Consider the following 22163-nt stretch of genomic DNA (forward strand, 5'->3'; position numbering starts at 1 on the left):
TACTATAAATATTGTTATGACACCCTGGGCAAGTGAGCAGTCAATTCCAGCCCCACTTGTCCTGGAGACATAACATAAGTGAATTAACAAATAATTCTTCGAAAAACACCCAAAATCTTTGGCCCTTGGATGACCAATAATTACAAACACTAGGTTTGTAAATTTAAACACAATTACTGTTCATTTATACCAAGAATAATGATGAAATATGCAGTAAATACAACTGATTAATAACAAGCTAATAGCCTACTACCAACATTAACTGCCCCGCCCGCTACCAAACAAACAAAACAGTCAAACACCGAGGAGGAAGAAAAGGGGTGGGAAATAATATGGATGAAACTCAGAACATAAGAGTCTTTGGGCATGATCTACCCGAATAATAATAATCTTTATTATTGTCACATGCAGGCTTATATTAACACTGCAGTGAAGTTACTGTGAAAAGCCCCTAGTCACCACATTTTTGCGCCTGTTTGGGTACACTGAGGGAGAATTCAGAATGTCCAAATGACCTAACAGCACTTCTTTCAGGAATGGGGACAGTCCCATAGCTCGTGATATTAGCCAGGTGTTTCCTAGTGCTTGAGAGCCAAGAAACACCTCACTATCTAACATCCATCCAGGTGGATTGGGGGCCTCAGCGGGGAATTCCCTGACGAGGCAACACTTCGCCCCCATTTTGTGCACTGAGGAGCTCCACCTGCTGGAACTCCTCAGTGCAGCGGGAGATCAGGGCGCCATTTAAAACTGGCATCCCGATCTCCCAAGCCCCTAACGCAGCGCCCAAATCCGCCCAAACCCCAAATCACTATAAGGAGGTCCCCGGGCCTCTACCCCCTCACTCCCCACACTGCACACCCTGGCCCAATCACCGCTGCGCAAGAATGCCAGTGGCAGCTTGGCAGTATCAGGCTGGCATCCTGGCAGTGCCCCTGCCAGCACCACCCAGGCATCTTGGCAGTGTCAGGCATCCAGGTTGCACTGCCAGGGTGAAAGGTTGGCACTGCCAGGGTGTGCCCAAGTGGCATCAGCAGTGCTAGGGTACCACCCTACCCAGAGGGCATACACCTGGGTGCCTCCAATCCCCTGGGAGACCCCCATAGTCCCTGTTAGTGGAATCCTCCAAGGCGAAGGTGTTAGATCCACACCTTGGTTAGATATTGGGAACGTCTATTAGAGTGAGACTAGCTGTCTCACTCTAATATGTAGATTTGCCAGAAAGTGATTCCACCCACAATGGATGGGATTCACATTGCTATGTTACACGAGGCATGGCAATTGGGTAGATCCCGTATGTGGGATCTTCCGGCATTAACCTGTCCTGTTGCGTCGTGCCATGCTGCATTTCGACCACAATGTGACTGATAGATTCTTCCTTTTGCTTCAGATTGTAGTTTCTTTATCAGCTTTCTCCACAGCAAACCTGCAGATTAAAGTCTCTGGTTTACATCCTGAAATGATCTTCTTTGCTGTTGAGCAATGTGTCACTCACCGCTTTTCTGTTGAGCCCCCTTGCTTCTAGGCACCTACCTTTTCTTGAGAAAGAATTGGTCGGTTCACAGCAGACTTTTCTACAGAGAGAGTTGGTTGGTTCTGGATTCTGCCTGCACAGCCTTTTCTGTATAGAGGTGGTTTTCACAGTGGCAGTCAAGAGAGGATAAGTTAGATTGTTTTGTAAAGAGTTAGATCCCTCCATCCAGGCTACCAACCTAGTCAATCAAACCGAGTCATTGCTGATGTCAGCCAATCTGTAATCACCAGGGTAAACCAGCACAGCCTTCCAGAACCTTCAGTTTGAATTAAAGGAACAGGCTTCTTATATATGCTGCTTGCCTTAAAGTGACATGTTCAATAACCATCTTTGTGTAACAGCGAAATGAAAGAAAGGAGAAATAAGGGAATAACAGGGAACAAACAGGAAGGACACGTCCAATATTGTAATGACTAAGTGATATATTGGAATTTTTTGTTGATGATATGTGTAGAGGAATGCTTAACATACTCCCTGTACACACACGACTGCGTGGCAAAATTTGGTTCAACTCCATCTACAAGTTTGCTGATGATATGACCATAGTGGGCCGGATCTCGAATAACGACGAGTCAGAATACAGGAGGGATAGAAAACCTAGTGGAGTGGTGCAGCGACAACAATCTATCCCTCAATGCCAGCAAAACTAAAGAGCTGGTCATTGACTTCAGAAACCAAAGTACTGTACACACCCCTGTCAGCATCAACGGGGCCGAGGTGGAAATGGTTAGCAGTTTCAAATTCCTAGGGGTACGCATCTCCAAAATCTGTCCTGGTCCACCCACGTCGCGCTACCACCAAGAAAGCACAACAGCGCCTATACTTCCTCAGGAAACTAAGGAAATTTGGCATGTCCACATTAACTTTTACCAACTTTTATAGATGCACCATAGAAAGCATCCCATCTGGCTGCATCACAGCCTGGTATGGCAACTGCTCGGCCCAAGACCGTAAGAAACTTCAGAGAGTCGTGAACACAGCCCAGTCCTTCACACGAACCTGCCTCCCATCCATTGACTCCACCTACACCTCCCGCTGCCGGGGGTAAGAGGGCAGCATAATCAAAGACCCCTCCCACCCGGCTTACTCACTCTTCCAACTTCTCCCATCGGGCAGGAGATACAAAAGTCTGAGAACATGCACGAACAGAAAAATACAGCTTCTTCCCCACTGTTACCAGACTCCTAAAAAACCTCATTAACACTACACCCCTGTTATGTGTCACCCAATGTCGGTGTTTATGTAGTTACATTGTATACCTTGTGTTGCCCTATTATGTATTTTCTTTTATCTACTTTTCTTTTCATGTACTTAATTACCTGTTGAGCTGCTCACAGAAAAATACTTCTGGTACACGTGACAATAAACAAATCCAATCCAATCCAACATGTCTTTCATGATGTTCATTGTCTGCGACTTTACATAGCGTCAGGAATCCCAACGTTTAACATTGGGAAACCCATTACAACTCAAGCAGAATGAAACAGTGGCCTGTACCTTTAACTCAAGCAGAGGATTTCAGCAGCAGGAGATCAGTGATGACTTGGTTTGATTGATTTTCCTGACAGTCAATGAACTGGCCAAAAAGGCTGTGCTCTGTATTGCAACAGGTGGTGATTTGATCTGATCACACTGATACATTTTTCAGAGTTACGAGGCTTGTTTTTGGTTTCACTTTTGTGTCTGCAGTCTGGATGGGGTGATCTAACTTACTCCAGAAATAGCCAGTTAATCCTCTCCAGAAATCAACTCTCTCTGCAGAAATGGAGAAATGGCTGATGTGAACCAACCAATTCTTTCTCCAAAAAAGGCAGAGACCTGGAAGCAAAGTTTGATGCGAAATAAAGTGCCTCTCCAGAAAGCTCAACCACTGACACCTGAATGAATTCACAGTAAAAGCCTTGAACAGAAGGCCGGGACTGAAACAAAGCTACTAAAGGATCCACCATCTGAAGCAAAGACTGTACCGTTTGACCTTCATCCTTATTATTTTCCATATTTTCTCTGTGTTTGTTTGTCTTGTGAGTGTGGGGAGAGGGCCGGACGGTTTAAAGGAGGGGGCGGGGGGGAGTCATCCATTAGCTCAACTTTAACTAGTTGTATTTACTGCATGCTTCATGATAGTTCTTCGTTATCAATAAAGAGTAATTGTGTTTAAACTTACAAACTTGGTGACTGTAATTATCGGGCAGCCAATGGCCAAAGGCTTTGGGTATTTTTATAAGAATTATTGGTGATTTCACTTGTGTTGTATCTCTGAGATGAATGGGGTTGGAATTGAAAGCGCACAAGCCCAGGGTGTCGTAACAAAGGAAATAAACATTGCACACAGTGGGGTCGATAACCTGGGCATAGTAAGTATCAGAAAATTGAGCTGGCTGGCTCACCTGGCTGAATTTGCTTCCCTTTATGTAAACAAGAGGAAAAAGCTGGTGTTTTGTCCACAAACATGACATTTGATCTGCCAGATTTTACAACATTCACTGCATCCCAGCAATCCAGCAACATCTCTACAAAAGGATCTGGACTCACCAAAACGAGAGGTATAGTCAGGTCTCGGAATTAGCACAATTTTCTGGAAACCTCGGCAGAAAGACTTCAATTCTGCATCAAAGGGTCGGTGAGTTGTGCCCACAATGAGAACACGATCTCCTGCTTTAATGGATTTGAGTATTTTTGGGAACGATTTCTTTAACCGCTTTGGTTCCAGCTACACAAAGATGAGAAAAGGAGAAATTTGGTGCTACAGGCACTGAACAGAAGACTAACATGAAACAACTTAATTTTTCACAATCTTTTTGCAAAGTACTAAATGTGTAACATCTTGTTTAAAACAGTTATCAAGCATGGTTTGGTATTTTACCAAGGAATATGTTCCATAGATTCAAAAATGTAGATGGATTATTTATCTCACAAAGAGGCTGTTTATAATGCTACGATGGAACAATTGGGGACAAAGTGCTGGATATTGCTCTATCTATCCATACATACCAATAGCCTTCCATTTAGTGAGCCCATCATACTTCAGGAGCATTGCATTTGCAAGGTGCACAAATACAATGGCTGAAATACGTATCAATTAGTTCATAACGTTTTATTCATTCAACAGCTTGAAATCACAGCTGAAAAAGACCATAACAAGTCTACTGACTTCACAATCTGGGCCAGCTATCAGTCTCAATATTACTAAACAAAAACCTGCACATACCCCCTTCTCCATTTTTGGAACCTTCTTGTAGAACATCTTTTCTGCATTGTCAATCCATACAACGGAAGGCTGTAACAGGCGAGCAACCTGGGTAAAATCACATCACCAAAGGTTAGGATTAAAATATATAAAGTGCAAAAACATTAGGGTCGCAATCTAACGGGAGCAGAATTAAGTGCGGTAGTGAGCGGCAATTGCCAGGTGCTTCCCGACGGCCATCCCGGCGAGACCGCGACCGTATCTAAAGTCAATTAGGGCCGGGAATGATGTTCCACGGGCTTCACGATGGAAATGGCTGTCCCACCAGCTGATTCACCTAGACCGTGCCCAGCAGATCCCCTCTAATAAAGGAGAGCAGCTCTTAAACTGCTCCCTCTGAGCAAACCCCAGACGCACACAGCCAAACCATCAAGGAGGCCTGCACCCATGTTTTTGCGACGCCCACCTAGTCAGGTTGCTGGAGGCGGTGAAGTCGCGATGGAACAACCTGTTCCCCCGAGGAGGTCGGAGGGTCAGCCACTGGTCAGCCGGTACTGCCTGGGTGGCAGTGGCTGCGGAGGTTAGCTCGTGGAGTTTCAACAGGAAGGCTGTGACCCAGTGTCGTAGGAATCTCAGCAACCTCCACCGGGCTGCACGGGTGAGTTGGCATCAGCCCCCTGGCACTGATCCTACTTGCCGCCACCGACTCCCACCCCTCCTCAACAGGTCGGTGGCTGGCACCGCACCACACATTCCCCCCCCCCCAGCACAACACTGTGCCTGTGCCCTGGCACACCCTGACACCCACCAGCACAACCCACCCATGCGCAGCAAGCGGTGCCCATGCCTGTCCCCTGACATAGCCCCCCCCCCCCCACACCGTGATGCATGAAGCGTGTGACTCACAATGTCCTCTCTCTGTCTGTGCAGGAGAAGTTGGCACACAGTGGGAAAGGGCCCAGCAGGCGGAATGCCGAACATCAAAGTCCTCACCGCCTACGAGGAATATGCCCTGGCAGTCGCGGGGCTCACTGAGGACAGAGCGGCGCCAGGGGCCCCAGAGGACAGAGCGGCGCCAGGGGCCCCAGAGGACAGAGCGGCGCCAGGGGCCCCAGAGGACACCTGCCAACGGCATCAAAGGCCACAGGTTGCGGGAAGGGGCAGGCTACCTCCATCTCTGATGCATCCTGGGGACACACCTAGGCGTAGCGGCAGAGCACCGAGGGAGAGGCAGGTTGAGGATCACTCAGAGGGCAAGGTGGGGAGGGCAAGGGCACCATCGGTAGACAGGGACAGTTAAGGTCATGATTGAATGCCATTAAAACACATTACACGCGACACATGTGCAGCCTCTGCCACGTTATTTTGCACTGTGAGCCGGCCTGTGCCCCCCACTTCCCGGTGCCCTCAGCACTCTACCGGCCCCTGTCCCCTGGGATCGGTGGTCTTCAAACCACGTGCCTCCCCCTCTGGATCCCTCTCTGGACTGATGGCCGGCCAGGTCCTCGGGGTGTGGGGTGAGTCCCTGCTCATGGGCTGTTGCCTCGAGCCTCTGTTGATGCTGCTGCTGCCTTTGCTGGCATCTGGGCGCCTGAACTGCCAGCAGCACCAGAAGGGCAGCTGTTGCGGGGTCCACGATATCACCCATAATGTGATATCTGTCTGGAATGGGAGGGTGAGAGACCGGCAATTATCATCGCTTCCAGCCTTGGACCCTCCAAGCCTCCCCCCACCCTTATATTCCTGCGTTCTCTCACGGTTTCATCCGACAGACTGGACGCTGCCCTGAACATGTAACCCAGGCCACAGCAGGGGCCCCTGGGCATTGGACCGCAGACCCCAGACCTCTGCCAGGAACATTACGTGGACTAGGCCCGTGTTCCCTCCCCAATCCACGCACATAGGGGCTGGTTTAGCTCACTCAGCTAAATTGCTGGCTTTTAAAGCAGACCAAGCAGGCCAGTAGCACGGTTCGATCCTGTACCAGCCTCCCCAGACAGGTGCCGGAACGTGGTGACTAGGGGCTTTTCACAGTAACTTCATTGAAGCCTACTCGTGACAATAAGCGATTTTCATTTTCATTTCATTTCATATGCACCTTTTGGTGGTGAGGATATTCCCTGTTCTGGAGTCCAGAATGTGGGTGTTTGACTGTTGGCTGCTGCCTCTTGTGATGTTGACACCTCCAGGGTTCAGACAGTGTCCAGGCCTAACAGTCTGATTGAGGTGCTTAGCAATAACACACCCCTGTGACATAGCACGTCTACCCACAAGAATCTACTTGAGAATATTTGTTTATTACACAGTTAACAGGAACGAAGATTTGAAAATCAAATACGTAACATTCCACACATCACATTAACCAACAAGGAAATGTCACAGTTCCATATTGGTACCAATACAAAACTATATCAGCTCATTTTCACAAAAAAAACAAACACATGGTATCACCCCTCGCAGTTTCCTCCACAGAAATGGTGGATACGCCTGAGAATGTGTTATCGTGTCCGGAACTTTGAAGTAGAAATGATCTGTCCATCAATGTGTTACTTATTCCACGTATCAGTGTCATTCTCCGCCCATGGGCCACAGCTGAGCAGGCCCTCCCACACGGCCCAATCTCAGCGGAACCAAATCCTGGCATCCACACATTCCACTGGCAGTTGAACATCCTTGACTTCCAGCATGTTTAATCCACAGTTTTGTGCCAGTTACATGCAGCACTCACCACACCAACAACAAAAGCAATCTGTGAAAGCATTTCTTCAATGGCATCATCAGGTGGACCATTTGGATCAATGTCGCGCACTAGGTTCCACAGCGTCTTCTTGCTTTGAACCATACGTCTCCCTGAGCCTGGTGTTTTAGGACTGGTAACTTAGAAACAATTGTCCTTCTTTCCGGCTAAAAAAAATTGGAAGGAAACAGCAACAGCAGCCTCCAGGCATTTGCGGCCACCAGCAGGGGCAAGCAGCAAACACAACCTGCAGCTGTGAAGTGCTCTTACTCTTAAAATTGCCAATTCCCTATCAGTAATAGTTTTCAGCTGTGCAGCCAGAGGCCACCACTGTCAGAGGGAATTAAAGTGACCCTCACCATATTACCACAGACACGCTCTGCCCTGGGAGTATTCAGTGGGACTGATAGGCAGTGGCTGAGGTTGCTCCTGGTATGGGTATACACAATTTAGGCGGTGGCCTGTTGGACCAGCAGGCGCTGAACCCCTCATCCCCCATCGGGTAGCAACTCCAGTCCCCCTGGACTGCATGCCCAATTTTAAAAAGGGCTACTTTGAAGGTAGGCTGAACAGTGGCAAATGGAATTCAATCCGGTTAAGTGTGAGGTGATGAACATGGGCAGAAGAAGCAAAGCAAGACAATACATGTTAAATGGCAGGAACCTGGGAAGCACCGAGGATCAGGGAGATCTTGGTGTGTATGTACAATGGAAACTGTAATTAAAAAAGTGTGGTGAATGTAATATATGTTAATATATACGTTAATTCACACTGTTATTGTAAGCGCAGTAGCGCCGTCCTACCACTAGGGGGAGTAGCGCTGGGAGCACTTAGGAACTTGTACTGGGCTCCACCCTTGGTTCCGCCCACGACTCCTCCCCCTAGTGCAGCTGTATAAGTACCCGTGTCCAGAGTCAGCCTGGGTCACTACGAGTTCATCGACAGGTAACAGGCTGGCTCTGAAGTAAGTCGATTAAAGCCTAGATTCACATCGGAAATACGTGTCTGGTGAATTGATGATTCCATCAGAAGGCATATGGTATACTTCCTTTTATTAGCTGAGGCGTAGAGTTTAAGAGCAAGGATGTTATGCTGGAACAGTATAAAACGTTGGTTAGGCTACAGCTAGAGTATTGAGTGCAGTTCTGGAATCTACATTATAGGAGGGATGTGATAACAGTGAGAAGGGTGCAGAGAAGATTTAACAGGGGATTTCCAGGGCTGGAGAGTATTAGTTATGAAGAGATTGGATAGACTTGGATTGTTTTCCTTGGAGACTGAGGGGGGACATGATCAAGATGTATAAAATTATGAGGGGCAAAGATAGACAGGTAGAAACTTTTCCCCTTGGTGGAGGGGCCAATGATCAGGAGGCATAGATTTAAAGTAAGGCGCAGGAGGTTTAAATGTGAGGAGAGACTTTTTTACCCAGAAGGTGGTGGAAGTTTGGAGTTTGCTGCCTGACAGGGTGGTGGAGGTAGAGACTCTGAAGGAGGCCATTCGGCCCATCGAGTCTGCACCGGCCCTTGGAAAGGGCACCCTTATTGAGCACATGCCTCCACCCTATCCCCGTAACCCAACCTAACCTTTTTTTTGGACACTAAGGGCAAGTTAACATGGCCGATCCACCCTGCACATCTTTGGACTGTGGGAGGAAACCGGAGCACCCGGAGGAAACCCACGCAGACACGGGGAGAATGTGCAGACTCCGCACAGACAGTGAGCCAAGCTGGGAACCAACCTTGTACCCTGGAGCTGTGAAGCAACTGTGCTAACCACTGTACCACCGTGCCGTCCTTTTTTAGATGTATTCTTGCGATGTCAGGGCATACAAGGCTATGGGCCAAGTGTTGGAAAATGGGGTTAGTGGTTGTTTTTGACCGGCGCAGGCTGGAAGGGCCGAAGGATCTTTTCTGTGCTGTAGACCTCCATGACTCCATATCGGCACCTGGCACAGATCCCAATTGCGGCTTCTCCCGTGATCTAACCGGCTTGCACGTTTCCGCGCCGGGCACAACGCGGCCATTAGATTGCGCCCTTGAGATAAAGTGCGGCCAATCAGTTGGAAACATCTCACTTCACTTGAAAAACTAAGCCCCAAGAGAACACAAAGTACAAAGCATGTAGTATAGTGGTCCGGTGTTGCCCATAGAGAAGGTGGGGGAGAGGAGAGATTTGCAACCTCTTTGGTATGGTACCATTTACCATGGGTGCGATTATCGGAAAAACTGCCATTTGGGCGGGTTTGTTGAGCTGTTTTGCATCGGCCGCTTTGTGTGAGATCACTTTCTGCATTTTGTCAAAAAAATGAGCCCCTATGAGAATCTCAACATGCCTGGCTCCCTCACCATCTGATTCGCCCGACTCGTACCTCAGCTGCTCCACGCTAACAAGGTGGAGCTGCTTTTAAATCTCCCTCACCATTCACTCCCTGTCAACCCACAAGCATGGCAGCATGCAGACCTGCTCCTCACTTTAGCGATGCCGACCTGGCCAGGCTCCTCAAAGCCATCGATGAGAAGCGGGGCACTCAGAGAACCAGCATCAGGGTCAGCAATGCCATTTGGGAGGCAGTGGCAGCTGCAGTGAGTGTGGGCAGCACGACCAGGAGGCATGCCATCCAATATCTGATGAAGACAAACAACTTCCAATGAGCTGCAATCGCAAGTTACCACCTCTCTCCTGGCATCAGTTCCGCCAGCCATTCCTCAATTTCCCATCCCTCCCATCCTACCCCTCAATTGACTGGCTGACACTTCGCACACTCCCAATATTCGATCTTAAAGCAGGATCCTCAGAACCTGCTGGCACCCAACAGCACATCCCCTTCATGTCCAGATGCGGTGCCCACACATGTCACCTCTATAGACCCCTGACCCATCTAGCAAGCGGCTCACAAAGTCCTCTCATTGTTCTTGCAGGAGAAGATTGCCCATAATAGGGGGGAAAGGGCGAAAACGTGGGGAGGTTAGAACCATAGAACTTACAGTGCAGAAGGAGGCCATTCGGCCCATCGAGTCTGCACCGGCTCTTGGAAAGAGCAGCCGACCCAAGCCCACACCTCCACCCTATCCCTATAACCCAGTACCCCATCCAACACTAAGGGCAATTTTGGACATGAAGGACAATTTCGCACGGCCAATCCACCTAACCCACACATCTTTGGACTGTGGGAGGAAACCGGAGCACACGGAGGAAACCCACGCACACACAGGGAGGACGTGCAGACTCCGCACAGACAGTGACCCAAGCCGGGAATCGAACCTGGGACCCTGGAGCTGTGAAGCAATTGTGCTATCCACAATGCTACCGTGCTGCCCAGGTGTCCCTGAGATTCTCGTCCACATCCCCTATGAGAAACGGGCTCTGGAGATCAAGTCTGAGGATAGAGCCGTGACCGACAGCGAGGTTGACCTGTGCCAGAGAGATGAGGATCCACTTTCCCATCACCCAGATGACCTGTGTCAAGTGAATTGTTTCTGTCCCAGACAATTATCCTTCTCTCACTGACCACATGTCCATTGTCTTACAGGATCACCATCTAATGAGGCCGGGTCATCCAGAGTCATGCCCCCCCTCGCCCCCCCCAAGAGAACACCTTGGAGGAGAGCTACTAGGAGAACAGCGGCGAGGCATCACAGCTATCGCTCGGACCTTCCACCAGCACAGAGGCACACACCTCAAGTGGTGACGTTAATTGCAAGGGTCCTTCCTATTTTGTCACTTATTCCCCCTTTATTTTATTTTGCAGTTATTATTTTTGATCCATGGATGAGTAATGGACATGTATTTTTAAGTCAAGCAGCAGACTTCAGAAGTTACAGGAGAGAACATTCTGCTAGTCTCTGCTGCTTTGAACAGGAACTTCAGAGAGAGCGATGGGTTTGGACTTGATTTGATTGATTAACTGATGGCCAATGAATTGGCCCAAAAGGCCACACTGTGCCTGGTAACAGGTGGTGATTGGATCCTATCCCAGTGGAAAGATTTTTCAGAGTCCCAGGGAGCTCAGTTTGGCAGCACAGAGAGAAGGGCCTGCTACACTCTCCCCTCCATGTTCTCTCCAGAAAACATGAGTGCTGTATTTCTGAACTTGCAAAGAAGCTGAATGAATCTATCTATAGGAAGCCATTACAGGCTGCAAACAACGACCAGAACCTGCTATCTCTCTCTCCACAAAGACTGAGTGCTGTATTTCTGAAACTAAAGAGGCCTGAATGAATCCACAATAAAGCATGAACTGCAAGTGAGATGTAAGGTGTGGGAAACTACCATCTGAAAGAAAGACTCTGGGTGAATTCTCTGTTCCGTCGGCAGTGCACCCCCGCCCGTGGGTTTCCCGGTGGCATGGAGTGGCTACAATGGGAAATCCCATTGGCCAATGGTGGGGACGGAGAATCCCACTGCGTGTCACGGAGAAACATGCGGCTGGGGAGGTGGAGAATTCACTCTTCTTTTTCCTTTTATTTATAATTTTTATAAGCGAACCGACAAAAGGCAGAGAGTCGGGATAAATGAGTCTTTATCTGGTTGGCAAGTTGTAACTAGTGGGGTGCCACAGGGTTCAGTCCTCTGGCCCCAACTATTTACAATAGGTAGTATATTTTATTTCTGCCATTACAATTTTTGACCAATGGATGAGTTACGGACATGTGCCTTGAAGGCATCCGATAATCTATCTCAGGCAGAAGCAGGTGAGATCAGTGATGACTCAGTTTGACTGATTTGGTTGGCGGCCAATGAACCGGATCCAAATGCTGGGCTTTGCCGGTAACCACTGGTGCTTGGTTCTGATTTATCAGGAATGTTTCTCAGTTTCCAACGATGCTGGGTTGTTTAGTTTTTTTTTGGTTCTGAAGCTGGAAGGGTCAACACTCATTTCCTCTTTCTGATATGATGAAAAATTTCTGAAAACCCAGTGTAAGACTTCTCTCTTTCCAGCAAGGTGGGATGCCATTTTATTGAAACTGCAAAGGGTTGAGGTCAGAACCCGGGCTTGAAGCTGGGTTTGATGTGAGGCAAAGAATCTTAAGCGAGAAGTAGACTCACTCTAATATGGATCTTTGAGTTGAAGGTCTAGTTTAATAAAAGCTAAAGTGTCTCTCTGGACGAAATGCTACTGCCTGTAGCTTTGATCATCAATCAGCATGCTGGAAGGAAAGTCTACTGCAAAGAATTCAATATTTGAAGCAAAGTCTCTTATGTCTTTGACCTTCCTCCTTATATTTTTACCCTTTCTATCCCTCTGTGTTTTTCTGCCTTGTGCGTGTGGGTAGAGGGTGGGACAGTTAAAGGGGGAATTAGTAGGTTAACTTGTTGTTATTCAGCTGTAATTATTGCTCGTTTCATCCTTATTCCTGTCATGACTAAACAGTAATTGTGTTTCAACTTACAAACCTGGTGACTGTAAATTATTGGGCAGCTAAGGGCCAAAGATTTTGGGATTTTTAAAAGATGAATTATTGGTTAATTCATGTTACTGGGACTCCAGGGCCTCTGGGGCTGCAATGGACCGCACACTAGCCCAGGGTGTCGTAACAATCGATTAGGTGATTTTGGTGGATGGAGTTTAACGTGGGTAAGTGTGAGGTGAACCATTTTGGTCAGAAAAATGGAGAGGCAACCTACTTTTTAAATGGAGAGAAACTTGAGAGTGCTTTGGTGCAGAGGTATCTGGGTGTCCTCATGCATGAATCTCAGAAAACTAGCATGCAGGTACAGCAGGTTCTCAAGAAGACAAATGGAATTTGGGCCTTTAGAGTTAAAGGGATAACATATGAAAGTAGGTAAGTGTTGCTGCAACTATATAAGGCATTGGTGAGATCGCACCTGGGGTACTGTGTACAGTTTTGGTCCCCTTTTTTGAGGAAGGATGTAGTTGCATTACAGGCAGTTCAGAGGAGGTTCACTAGATTGATTGCAGAGATTCTGCATTGTAAATTCTATGATTTTATGGGGGTTTTCCTTATGAAGACAGATCGAGCAGTTTAGGCTGACACTCTCTAGAGTTTAGAAAAATGAGAGGAGATCTAATTGAGGCATATAAGATGACAAAAGTTATTGACAAAGTAGATGTAGAGTATATACTTCCACGTCTGGGGCAATCTAGAACAAGAGGTCATAGTTTAAGATAAGGGATAGCAGATTTAAAATAGAGATGAGGAGAAATTACTTCTCTCAAAAGGTGGTGAACCTGTGGAATTCGCTACCACAGAGTGCGGCAAATGTCGGGACTTTGAGGAAATTAAAGGAGACATTAAACAGATTTTTAATTAGTAATGGGTTGAAGGGTTATGAAGGACGGTGGATTTGAGGTCGAGAAGAGATCAACCATGATCATACTAAATGGCGAGTGTGTGGGGAAGTGAGAGTGAATGAGCAAATATGTGGGGCAGTGAGAGTGAGTGTGTGGGGCAGTGAGAGTGAGTGTGTGGGGCAGTGAGAGTGAGTGTGTGGGGCAGTGAGAGTGAGTAAGTGAGTGTTTGCAGCAGTGGGAGTGAATGAGCGACTGTGTGGAGCAGTGAGTGTAAGTGAGTGTGAGTGAGCAAATGTGTGTGGACAGTGGGATGAATGGGCGAGTGTGTGGGGCAGTGAGAGAGCAAGTGTGTGGGGCAATGAAAGTCAGTGAGCGAGTGTGTGGAGCACTGAGAGAGAGCAAGTGTGTTTGGGTAGCGAGAGAGTGAGCGAGTGTGTGGGGCAATAAGAGTGAGAGAGCGAGTGTGTGGGACAGTGAGAGTGAATGAGTGAGTGTATGTATGATGCAGTCAAAGTGATTAAGCAAGTGAATGTGACGGTGAAAGTGAGTCAGAGAGTATATGGAGCATGAAATGAAAATCGCTTATTGTCACAAGTAGGCTTCAAACAAAGTTACTGTGAAAAGCCCCCAGTGCCTGTTCGGGGCATTGAGAGAGAGTGAGCGAATGTGTGGGACAATAAAAGTGAGGGAGCGATTGTGTGGCGCAGTGTGAGTGAATGAGTGAGTGTGTGGAGCAGTGAGAGTGAGTAATTGTGTGGAGTAATGTGTGTGAGACAGTGAGAGTGAGTGAGCAAGTGTGTAGGGCAGAGAGAGTGAGTGAGTGAATGTGGGACAATAAAAGTGAGTGAGCGATTGTGTGGGCCGTGTGAGTGAATGAGTGAGTGTGTGGAGCAGAGTGTGAATGAGTGAGGCAATGAGAGTGAGTGAGTGAGTGTGTGGGGCAGTGAGAGTGAGGAGTGAGAGACAGTGGGCGAGCCTCCCAGTGCCTGAATTCGCACTCATTCTCCCTAGCCTACAGCAGCATAAACACATGCACGATGGTGGAGTGTGAGCACGTTGAGCCGGAATGCACACTGCACCCTCTCTCTCACATCATCATTTCTTTGAATTGCTCCTTTTCTCTTACCAAACGTATGCTATGACATTGCTTTCATTTTGCCCAAGTACTTTTTATTTTCTTAATATCTCAACAGCCAATGTTGAGAGTAGTGAGGTACTGAGGAGGGTATCAAGGTCGCAGGAGTGTACCGGCAGACAGGAAGATGGATTGAAGTGTGCCTACTTCAACGCAAGGAGCAACCGGAATAAGATAGGTGAACTTGGAGCATGGATTGGTACTTGAGACTACAATGTTGTGGGCATTAAGGAGACATGGTTAGAACAGGGACAGGAATGGTTGTTGGAAGTTCTGGGGTATAGATGTTTCAGTAAGAGTAGGGAAGGTGGTAAAAGAGGTGGAGGAGTAGCATTGTTAATAGGATAGTTTAACGGCTGCAGAAAGGCAGTTCGAGGGCGATATACCTACTGAGGTAATATGGTCTGAAGTTAGAAATAAGAAAGGAACAGTCACGTTGTTAGGAGTTTTCTAAGGGTCCCCAAATAGTTAAAGAGATGTGGAGGAAGAAATTACAAAACAGATTATGGATAGGTGTGGAGGCCTCAGGGTAGTTGTCATGGGTGACTTTAACTTTCCAAATATTGATTGGAACCTCTTGGTCAAACAGTTCAAATGGGGCAGTTGTTGTACACTGTGTGCAGGAGGGTTTCCTGACACAATATGTGGATAGGCCGACAAGAGGTGGGGCCGCATTGGATTTGGTACTGGGTAATGAACCGGGCCAAGTGTTAGATTTGTTTGTGGGAGAGCACTTTGGAGATAGTGACCACAATTCGCTGTCTTTCACTATTGCAATGGAGACGGATAGGCCTATACGGCAGGGCAAGGTTTATAATTGGGGGAGGGGTAATTATGATGCGATTAGGCAAGAATTAGGGAGCATAAGATGGGAACAGAAACTGTCAGGGAAAGGCACAAATGAAAAGTGAGAACTTCTTCAAGGAACAAATACTGTGTGTCCTTGATAGGTATGTCCCAGTCAGGCAGGGAGGAAATGGTCGTGTGAGGGAACCATGGTTCACAGAAGAGGTTGAATGTCTTGTCAAGAGGAAAAAGGAAGCGTATGTAAGGATGAGAAAACAAGGTTCAGTTGAGTCACTTGAGGGTTACAAGTCAGAAGAATGAGCTAAAAAAAAGGGCTTAGGAGAGCTAGATGGGGGCATGGGAAGTCCTTGGCGGGTCGGATCAAGGAAAACCCCAAGGCTTTTTACTCTTATGTGAGAAATAAAAGAATGACCAGGGTGAGGTTAGGGTCGGTCAAGGACAGTAGTGGGAACTTGTACATGGAGTCAGAAGAGATAGGAGAGGCGTTGAATGCTTTTCTTCAGTGTTCACCAAGGAGAGGGGGCCATGTTTTTGAGGATGACAATGTGATACAGGCGGGTAGGCTGGAGGAGGTAGATGTTCTGAGGGAGGATGTATTAGCAATTTTGAAAAAAGCTTAGGGTCGACAAGTCCCCTGGGCCAGATGGGATATATCCAATGATTCTTTGGGAGGCAAGGGATGAGATTGCAGAGCCTTTGGCTTTGATCTTTGGGGTCTCGCTGTCCACGGGGATAGTGCCTGAGGACTGGAGAGTGGCGAATGTTGTTCCTCTGTTCAAGAAAGGGAATAGGAATGACCCTGGTGATTATAGGCCGGTTAGTCTTACTTCAGTGGTCGTTAAGTTAATGGAAAAGGTCCTGAAGGATAGGATTTATGACCATTTGGAAAGATGCAGCTTAATCCGGGATAGTCAACACAGATTTGTGAAGGGTAAGTCTTGCCTCACAAATTTGATTGAATTCTTTGAGGAGGTAACTAAGTTTGCAGATGAAGGTAGAGCAGTTGATGTCGTATACATGGATTTTAGTAAGGCGTTTGATAAGGTTCGCTGTGGTCGGCTCTTGAAGAAAGTAAGGAGGTGTGGGATAGAGGGACATTTGGCCAATTGGATAAGTAACTGGCTATCACATAGAAGACAGAGGGTGGTGGTGGATGGAAAATTTTCAGACTGGAGACCTATTACCAGCAGTGTACCACAGGGATCAGTGCTGGGTCCTCTGCTATTTGTGATTTTTATCAATGACTTGGAGGAGGGGGCTGAAGGGTGGGTCAGTAAATTTGCAGATGACACCAAGATTGGTGGAGTAGTGGATGAGGTGGAGGGCTGTTGTAGGCTACAAAGAGACATTGATAGGATGTAGAGCTGGGCCGAAAAATGGCAGATGGAGTTTAACCCTGATAAATGCGAGGTGATTCATTTTGGTAGGAAAAATTTGAATGCGGATTACAGGGTCAACGGCAGGGTTCTGAGGAATGTGGAGGAACAGAGAGATCTTGGGGTTCATGTCCACAGATCTCTGAAGGTTGCCACTCAAGTGGATAGAGCCGTGAAGAAGGCTTATAGTGTGTTCGCGTTTATTAACAGGGGGCTTGAGTTTAAGAGCCGCGGGGTTATGCTGCAACTGTACATGACCCTGGTGAGACCACATTTGGAGTATTGTGTGCAGTTCTGGTCACCTCACTATAGGGAGGATGTGGAAGCATTGGAAAGGGTGCAAAGGAGATTTACAAGGATGCTGCCTGGTTTGCAGGATAGGTCTTATGAGGAAAGATTGAGGGAGCTCGGGCTTTTCTCATTGGAGTGGAGGAAGATGAGAGGCGACTTAATAGAGGTTTATAAGATGATGAGGGGGATAGATAGAGTGGATGTTCAGAGACTATTTCCTTGGGTGGATGTAGCAGTTACAAGGGGGCATAACTATAAGATTCATAGTGGGAGATATAGGAGGGATGTCCGAGGTAGGTTCTTTACTCGGAGAGTGGTTAGGGTGTGGAATGGACTGCCTGCTGTGATAGTGGAGTCAGACACTTTAGGAACTTTCAAGCAGTTATTGAATAGGCACATGGAGCACACCAGAATGACAGGGAGTGGGATAGCTTAATCTTGGTTTCGGACAAGGCTCGGCACAACATCACGGACCAAAGGGCCTGTTCTGTGCTGTACTGTTCTATGTTCTATGTTCAACATACAGAAATTGTTCTGCCTAATGTTATCTTTCCGAAATATGCCAAGGTCCCCGGGTTTGATCCCGGCCCCAGGTCACTGACCGTGTGGAGTTTGCACATTCCTATCATGTCTGCAGCACGGTAGCACAGTGGTTAGCACAGTTGCTTCACAGTGCCAGAGACCCGGGTTCAATTCCCTGCTTGGGTCACTGTCTGTGTGGAGTCTGAACTTTCTCCCCATGTCTACGTGGGATTCCTCCGGGCGCTCTGGTTTCCTCCCACAGTCCGAAGATGTGCAGGGTACGCAGATTGGCAATGCTGAATTGCCCCTCAGTGCCCAAAAGAGTAGGTTGGGTTACGGGAATAGGGTGGCGGCGTGGGCTTACGTAGGGTGCTCTTTCCAAGGGCTGGTGCAGACTCGATGGGCTGAATGGCCTCCTTCTGCACTGTTAGCTCTATGATTCTATGTGCAGGATAGGTGGAGTGGCCACGCTAAATTGCCCCTTAATTGAAAATCTGGTACTCAAAATTTATTTTTAAAAAATCTTTCCGAAATAGGTACATCTTGCTCCGTGAGTGAGAAAAAAAATGCAAATATGGCCTCTCGATTGAAAGGTTGGACAAACCTGCTCTGGGTTAGGCCACTGCTAGAGAACTGTGAACACTTCTGACCACCACTGGGAAGGATTACACTGGAGAGGGTGCAGAGGAGATTCACCAGGATTTTGTCTGGGCAGGTTTGTTTCAGCTATCAAGAGACTGGCTAGGCTGGGGTTTTTTCCCTTGGAACAGAGAAGGCTGAGGGGGACCTGATTGAGGTATATAAAATTATGAGCGACATAGGGAGGGTGGACAGAAAGGTACCCGTTGGTGGAGCGGGTCAATAACCAGGGCATAGATTTAAGGTCATGGGGGTTTAGAGAAGGTGTGAGGAAAATCTTTTTTACCCAGAGGGTAGTTGGAATCTGGAATTCACTGTCTGAAAGGTTGTTAGGGGTGGGAATCCTCACAACTTTAAGCACTTGAAATGGCTACAGACCAAGTGCTAGAAAATGGGATTAGAATAGTTAGGTGCTTGATGGTTGGCAAGGGCATGATGGGCTCAATGGCATGATGGGCTCAAGGGCCTCTTTCTGGGCTGTAAAACTCTATGATTCTATGACAATATAATTTAAACCTAGACAATTATGAGTCGGTTCAATAGGGTTTGGGAGTGATTGAGTGTGTGGTGCAGTGAGAATGAGATGTTTTTCCAGTGGTTGAGAGGCCTAAAATAAGGGATAAGGTGCTAATCATTTAATATTGAGATGAATTAAAATTACTTCCCTCAAAAGGTTGTGAATCATTGGAATGCTCTTCCTAGAGGGCTGTTGATGTTCCATCGTTGAATACATTTCAGGCTGATAAAGTCAGATCTTTGGTCTTTTAGGGAATTAAGGGATGAAGGGAACGGTGGGAAAATGGGAGTTGTAACCCAAGATCAGCCATACTTGTATTGAATGGCGGAATAGCAGGGCATATGGAGCATATATGTTCTACTTGTGCTCCCATTTCTTGTGTTCTTGTGTATTGTTGGACGAACATTGGATCCAACGGATACGAAATATAGAATGATCTGAGAACTTGCATCACAAATAAGGCTTGGATAAAACCAGCCACAATGGAGAAATGCAGTGCACTGAAGTTTTTCAAAACTTACATCATGGTCAGGACTTTATGGCCTTGGCTTGTCTGCCCCTGGTGGATGCAGCGGGTCATTTCAATTGTTTATTTTGGCGGAACTGCAATATCCCGACGAGCGGGAAGGGCCATAAAATCCTTGTCCATGTACCCTTTATGTGTTCAACACAATCCATTCATCCTAATTGTGTATCTGAGAGTCTACCTTAAATACCAAATGGATCATCATTTGGAGTCCCATCTTGCCTGGATATTTCCCTGCAGTATTGTGTGGTGATAAATTAAAAAGGTTGGCTCCCGTTTCCGTACAGAGAGCATGGATCAGCATTTTCTTCCCAACTCCAGAGGGCCCTGCCAACAACAAGGACTTCACAATTGGAGCTTTCTCATGCACAGCCTGAGAACCTGCAAAAGGAACACAACTCAATTAGGGATACTGAACTTCACAGAAATTTACTTGTGATCCAAGTCTAACTTTGATTCATTCAACCATCAAATCTTGATATCTAAAACTACTTTGACCATTTAAACATAAAGGTCTGAAAACCTGGACGGTGGAAGTGTGGTCTAATCGAGCTGTTGAAAAAGGTATTGAGATTTTATGGAGTAGATGCAGAGAATCTATTTCTTCTGATGGGGAAATTAGGAACAAGAGAACACCATCTTCAAAGTAGAACAAGACATCAAAAAGAGTGATATCAAAAATCAGAAACACGCAGGACTGTGAAATCTGGAGCTTACTTCCCTCAAAGTATGTGCATGCCTTGGAAATTCAACTTTTCAGGACTGAGATTGATAGATTTCTGTCAGGTTAGCACATCAAGGGGGATGGATTGAGGTTGGGAAATGGATTCAAGGCATAGATGAGCCTTGAGGGCCTGACTGGTCTACTCTTGTTCCCAGTTTATATCAGAGCAAAGCAAGCAAACGGAAGATACTAATGAATTTATATAGTGTAAGAGTCCTTCCTGTTTACTTCCTTTGTTCCTATTGAGACCACAGAGGAGTCCACACGAGAGGCATAAAGAAACTGGTTATTTACCATCAAAGTGACTAACAACACGATGTACACAGGCCCCAGTCCAGACTACTCTGCTCGGCTCCCACCTGGGTTGAACTTTTATGCATAGTGTTCATTGCTCCACTGATGGGCCTCTCTAGGGAAGCTCGTATTTAATGAGACTCATGGGGAGACTAATTAACCCGCTAGGCATGGCGCGGGTTATAACAGTTCCCATTTCATTTATTTTAATTTAATTATTTTTGGTCCGTGGACCCAGAATCAGAATGTGCCTTTAAGCAGAAGAGTGCTTGCTGGGACAGTGTGTTCCTACGTTTTACATTTTGGAGAGGAGAAACAGACTTGTGCCAAGTGAATCTTAGGAACCGGCTTTGGAGGAAGTTTGTTTGTTTGTTTGGCTTGCAACCTGTGGGTTGGCCAAGGATAGTGTTCTACCTGTGATGCTTTCTGGGAGAGCTTGGCAGAAGTGTTTAGACCGTGGAAGGAGAAAGAACCTACTCCCTCTCTTGCTCAAAGAACTGTCTTATTGCTCTAAAAGCATTGAGCAGTGGCACATCATTTCTGTAAACTTGAAAGGATCCTGAATCTACAGAAAAAAAATAGACAATCTTGCCAGAGAATATCATGATCCGTTAATGGGCTAGCACCAGCGCCACGTGGAATTTGAGCAATTCCAATGAAAAAGGGTGTCTGATTCACCGGGGTCGGGATTGCCGCATATTAACACTCCATCCCCACACACATTCGTCTCAGCCAACAAGGTGGCAGCACGGAAAGCGCACCCCGGTTCGTGGGCGCAGAGCTTGAGACCTTACTGGATGCCATAGAGGAGAGGTGGGCCACCCTGATCCCCGGTGTGAGGAGGAGGCTGCCACCACCTCCGTACACCGGGCATGGGCGCAGATGGCAGAGGCTGTAAGCACCATGGGCTCCACCGCAAAGACCAAATAGCAGTACAGAAAGAAGCTGCATAACCTCTTCAGTGCGGCCAGCTGTGCCCCTGCAAAACCCCAGTAACCCCCCACTCCGGAGAGTGACTGAACTCCACCCACCGGCAGCGTGTGTCCCACCCTGCACCACATGTCAGCACCCACACTGTCCGCCATGGCCAGGTTCCCTGGCCCAAGCCACCAGCTGCCCACCTCCTGTGCTGCAACATCCAACTGTCTAACACAATGCGCTTTCTGTCTCCTCCACACCCTCACCTCCGCAGGAGAAGGCGGCCCCTCATCGCCGTGTAGTGGCGGGCACTAGACCTGATTGGTAGGCCCGGAGAGAGGTTAGTCACCGAGGAAGACGTTGGCATCAAGGCCAAGGCCTGAGGCACTCTATGCAAACGGTGGCCAAGGTACAGGACAGGGATTCCCTGTCACAGGCAGCTGTGTACCTGGGCCACCTGGACATTGGAGTGGCGCTCCAGAGCCTGGCCCAGTCACATTCGATTATGGCTGAGGGTATTGACGGCATTACCTGGGAGATGGTTGACCTGTGTCAGTCCTGGAGTGAGGGGGCACAATCACTGAGTGATATGGCACAGTCCCAGAGGGAGATGGCCCAGTCCCTGTGCCCCATGGCCAAGAGCATGGAGACCCTGGTCGAGACGAGAGCAGGCCTCCAGGCGCCAGGGGGGTGCCCCCCC

General features: G+C 47.6%; 1 protein-coding gene across 3 annotated transcripts in view; it reads right to left on the minus strand.

Annotated features, from left to right (window-relative positions):
- Window positions 1-22163, minus strand: part of iqca1 (IQ motif containing with AAA domain 1) — a 200030-nt gene that overhangs the window by 15181 nt on the left and 162686 nt on the right. For all 3 annotated transcript variants that reach the window (XM_038786291.1, XM_038786292.1, XM_038786290.1), the window contains 3 exons: window positions 19709-19908; window positions 4743-4829; window positions 4067-4244 (listed from right to left, as the gene is read on the minus strand). In XM_038786291.1, the coding sequence (XP_038642219.1) occupies window positions 4067-4244; window positions 4743-4829; window positions 19709-19908 (465 nt within the window). The remainder of the gene's footprint in view (window positions 1-4066; window positions 4245-4742; window positions 4830-19708; window positions 19909-22163) is intronic.

Source organism: Scyliorhinus canicula, chromosome 2 (genome assembly GCF_902713615.1).
Source record: "Scyliorhinus canicula chromosome 2, sScyCan1.1, whole genome shotgun sequence".
NCBI classification, from domain to species: domain Eukaryota; kingdom Metazoa; phylum Chordata; class Chondrichthyes; order Carcharhiniformes; family Scyliorhinidae; genus Scyliorhinus; species Scyliorhinus canicula.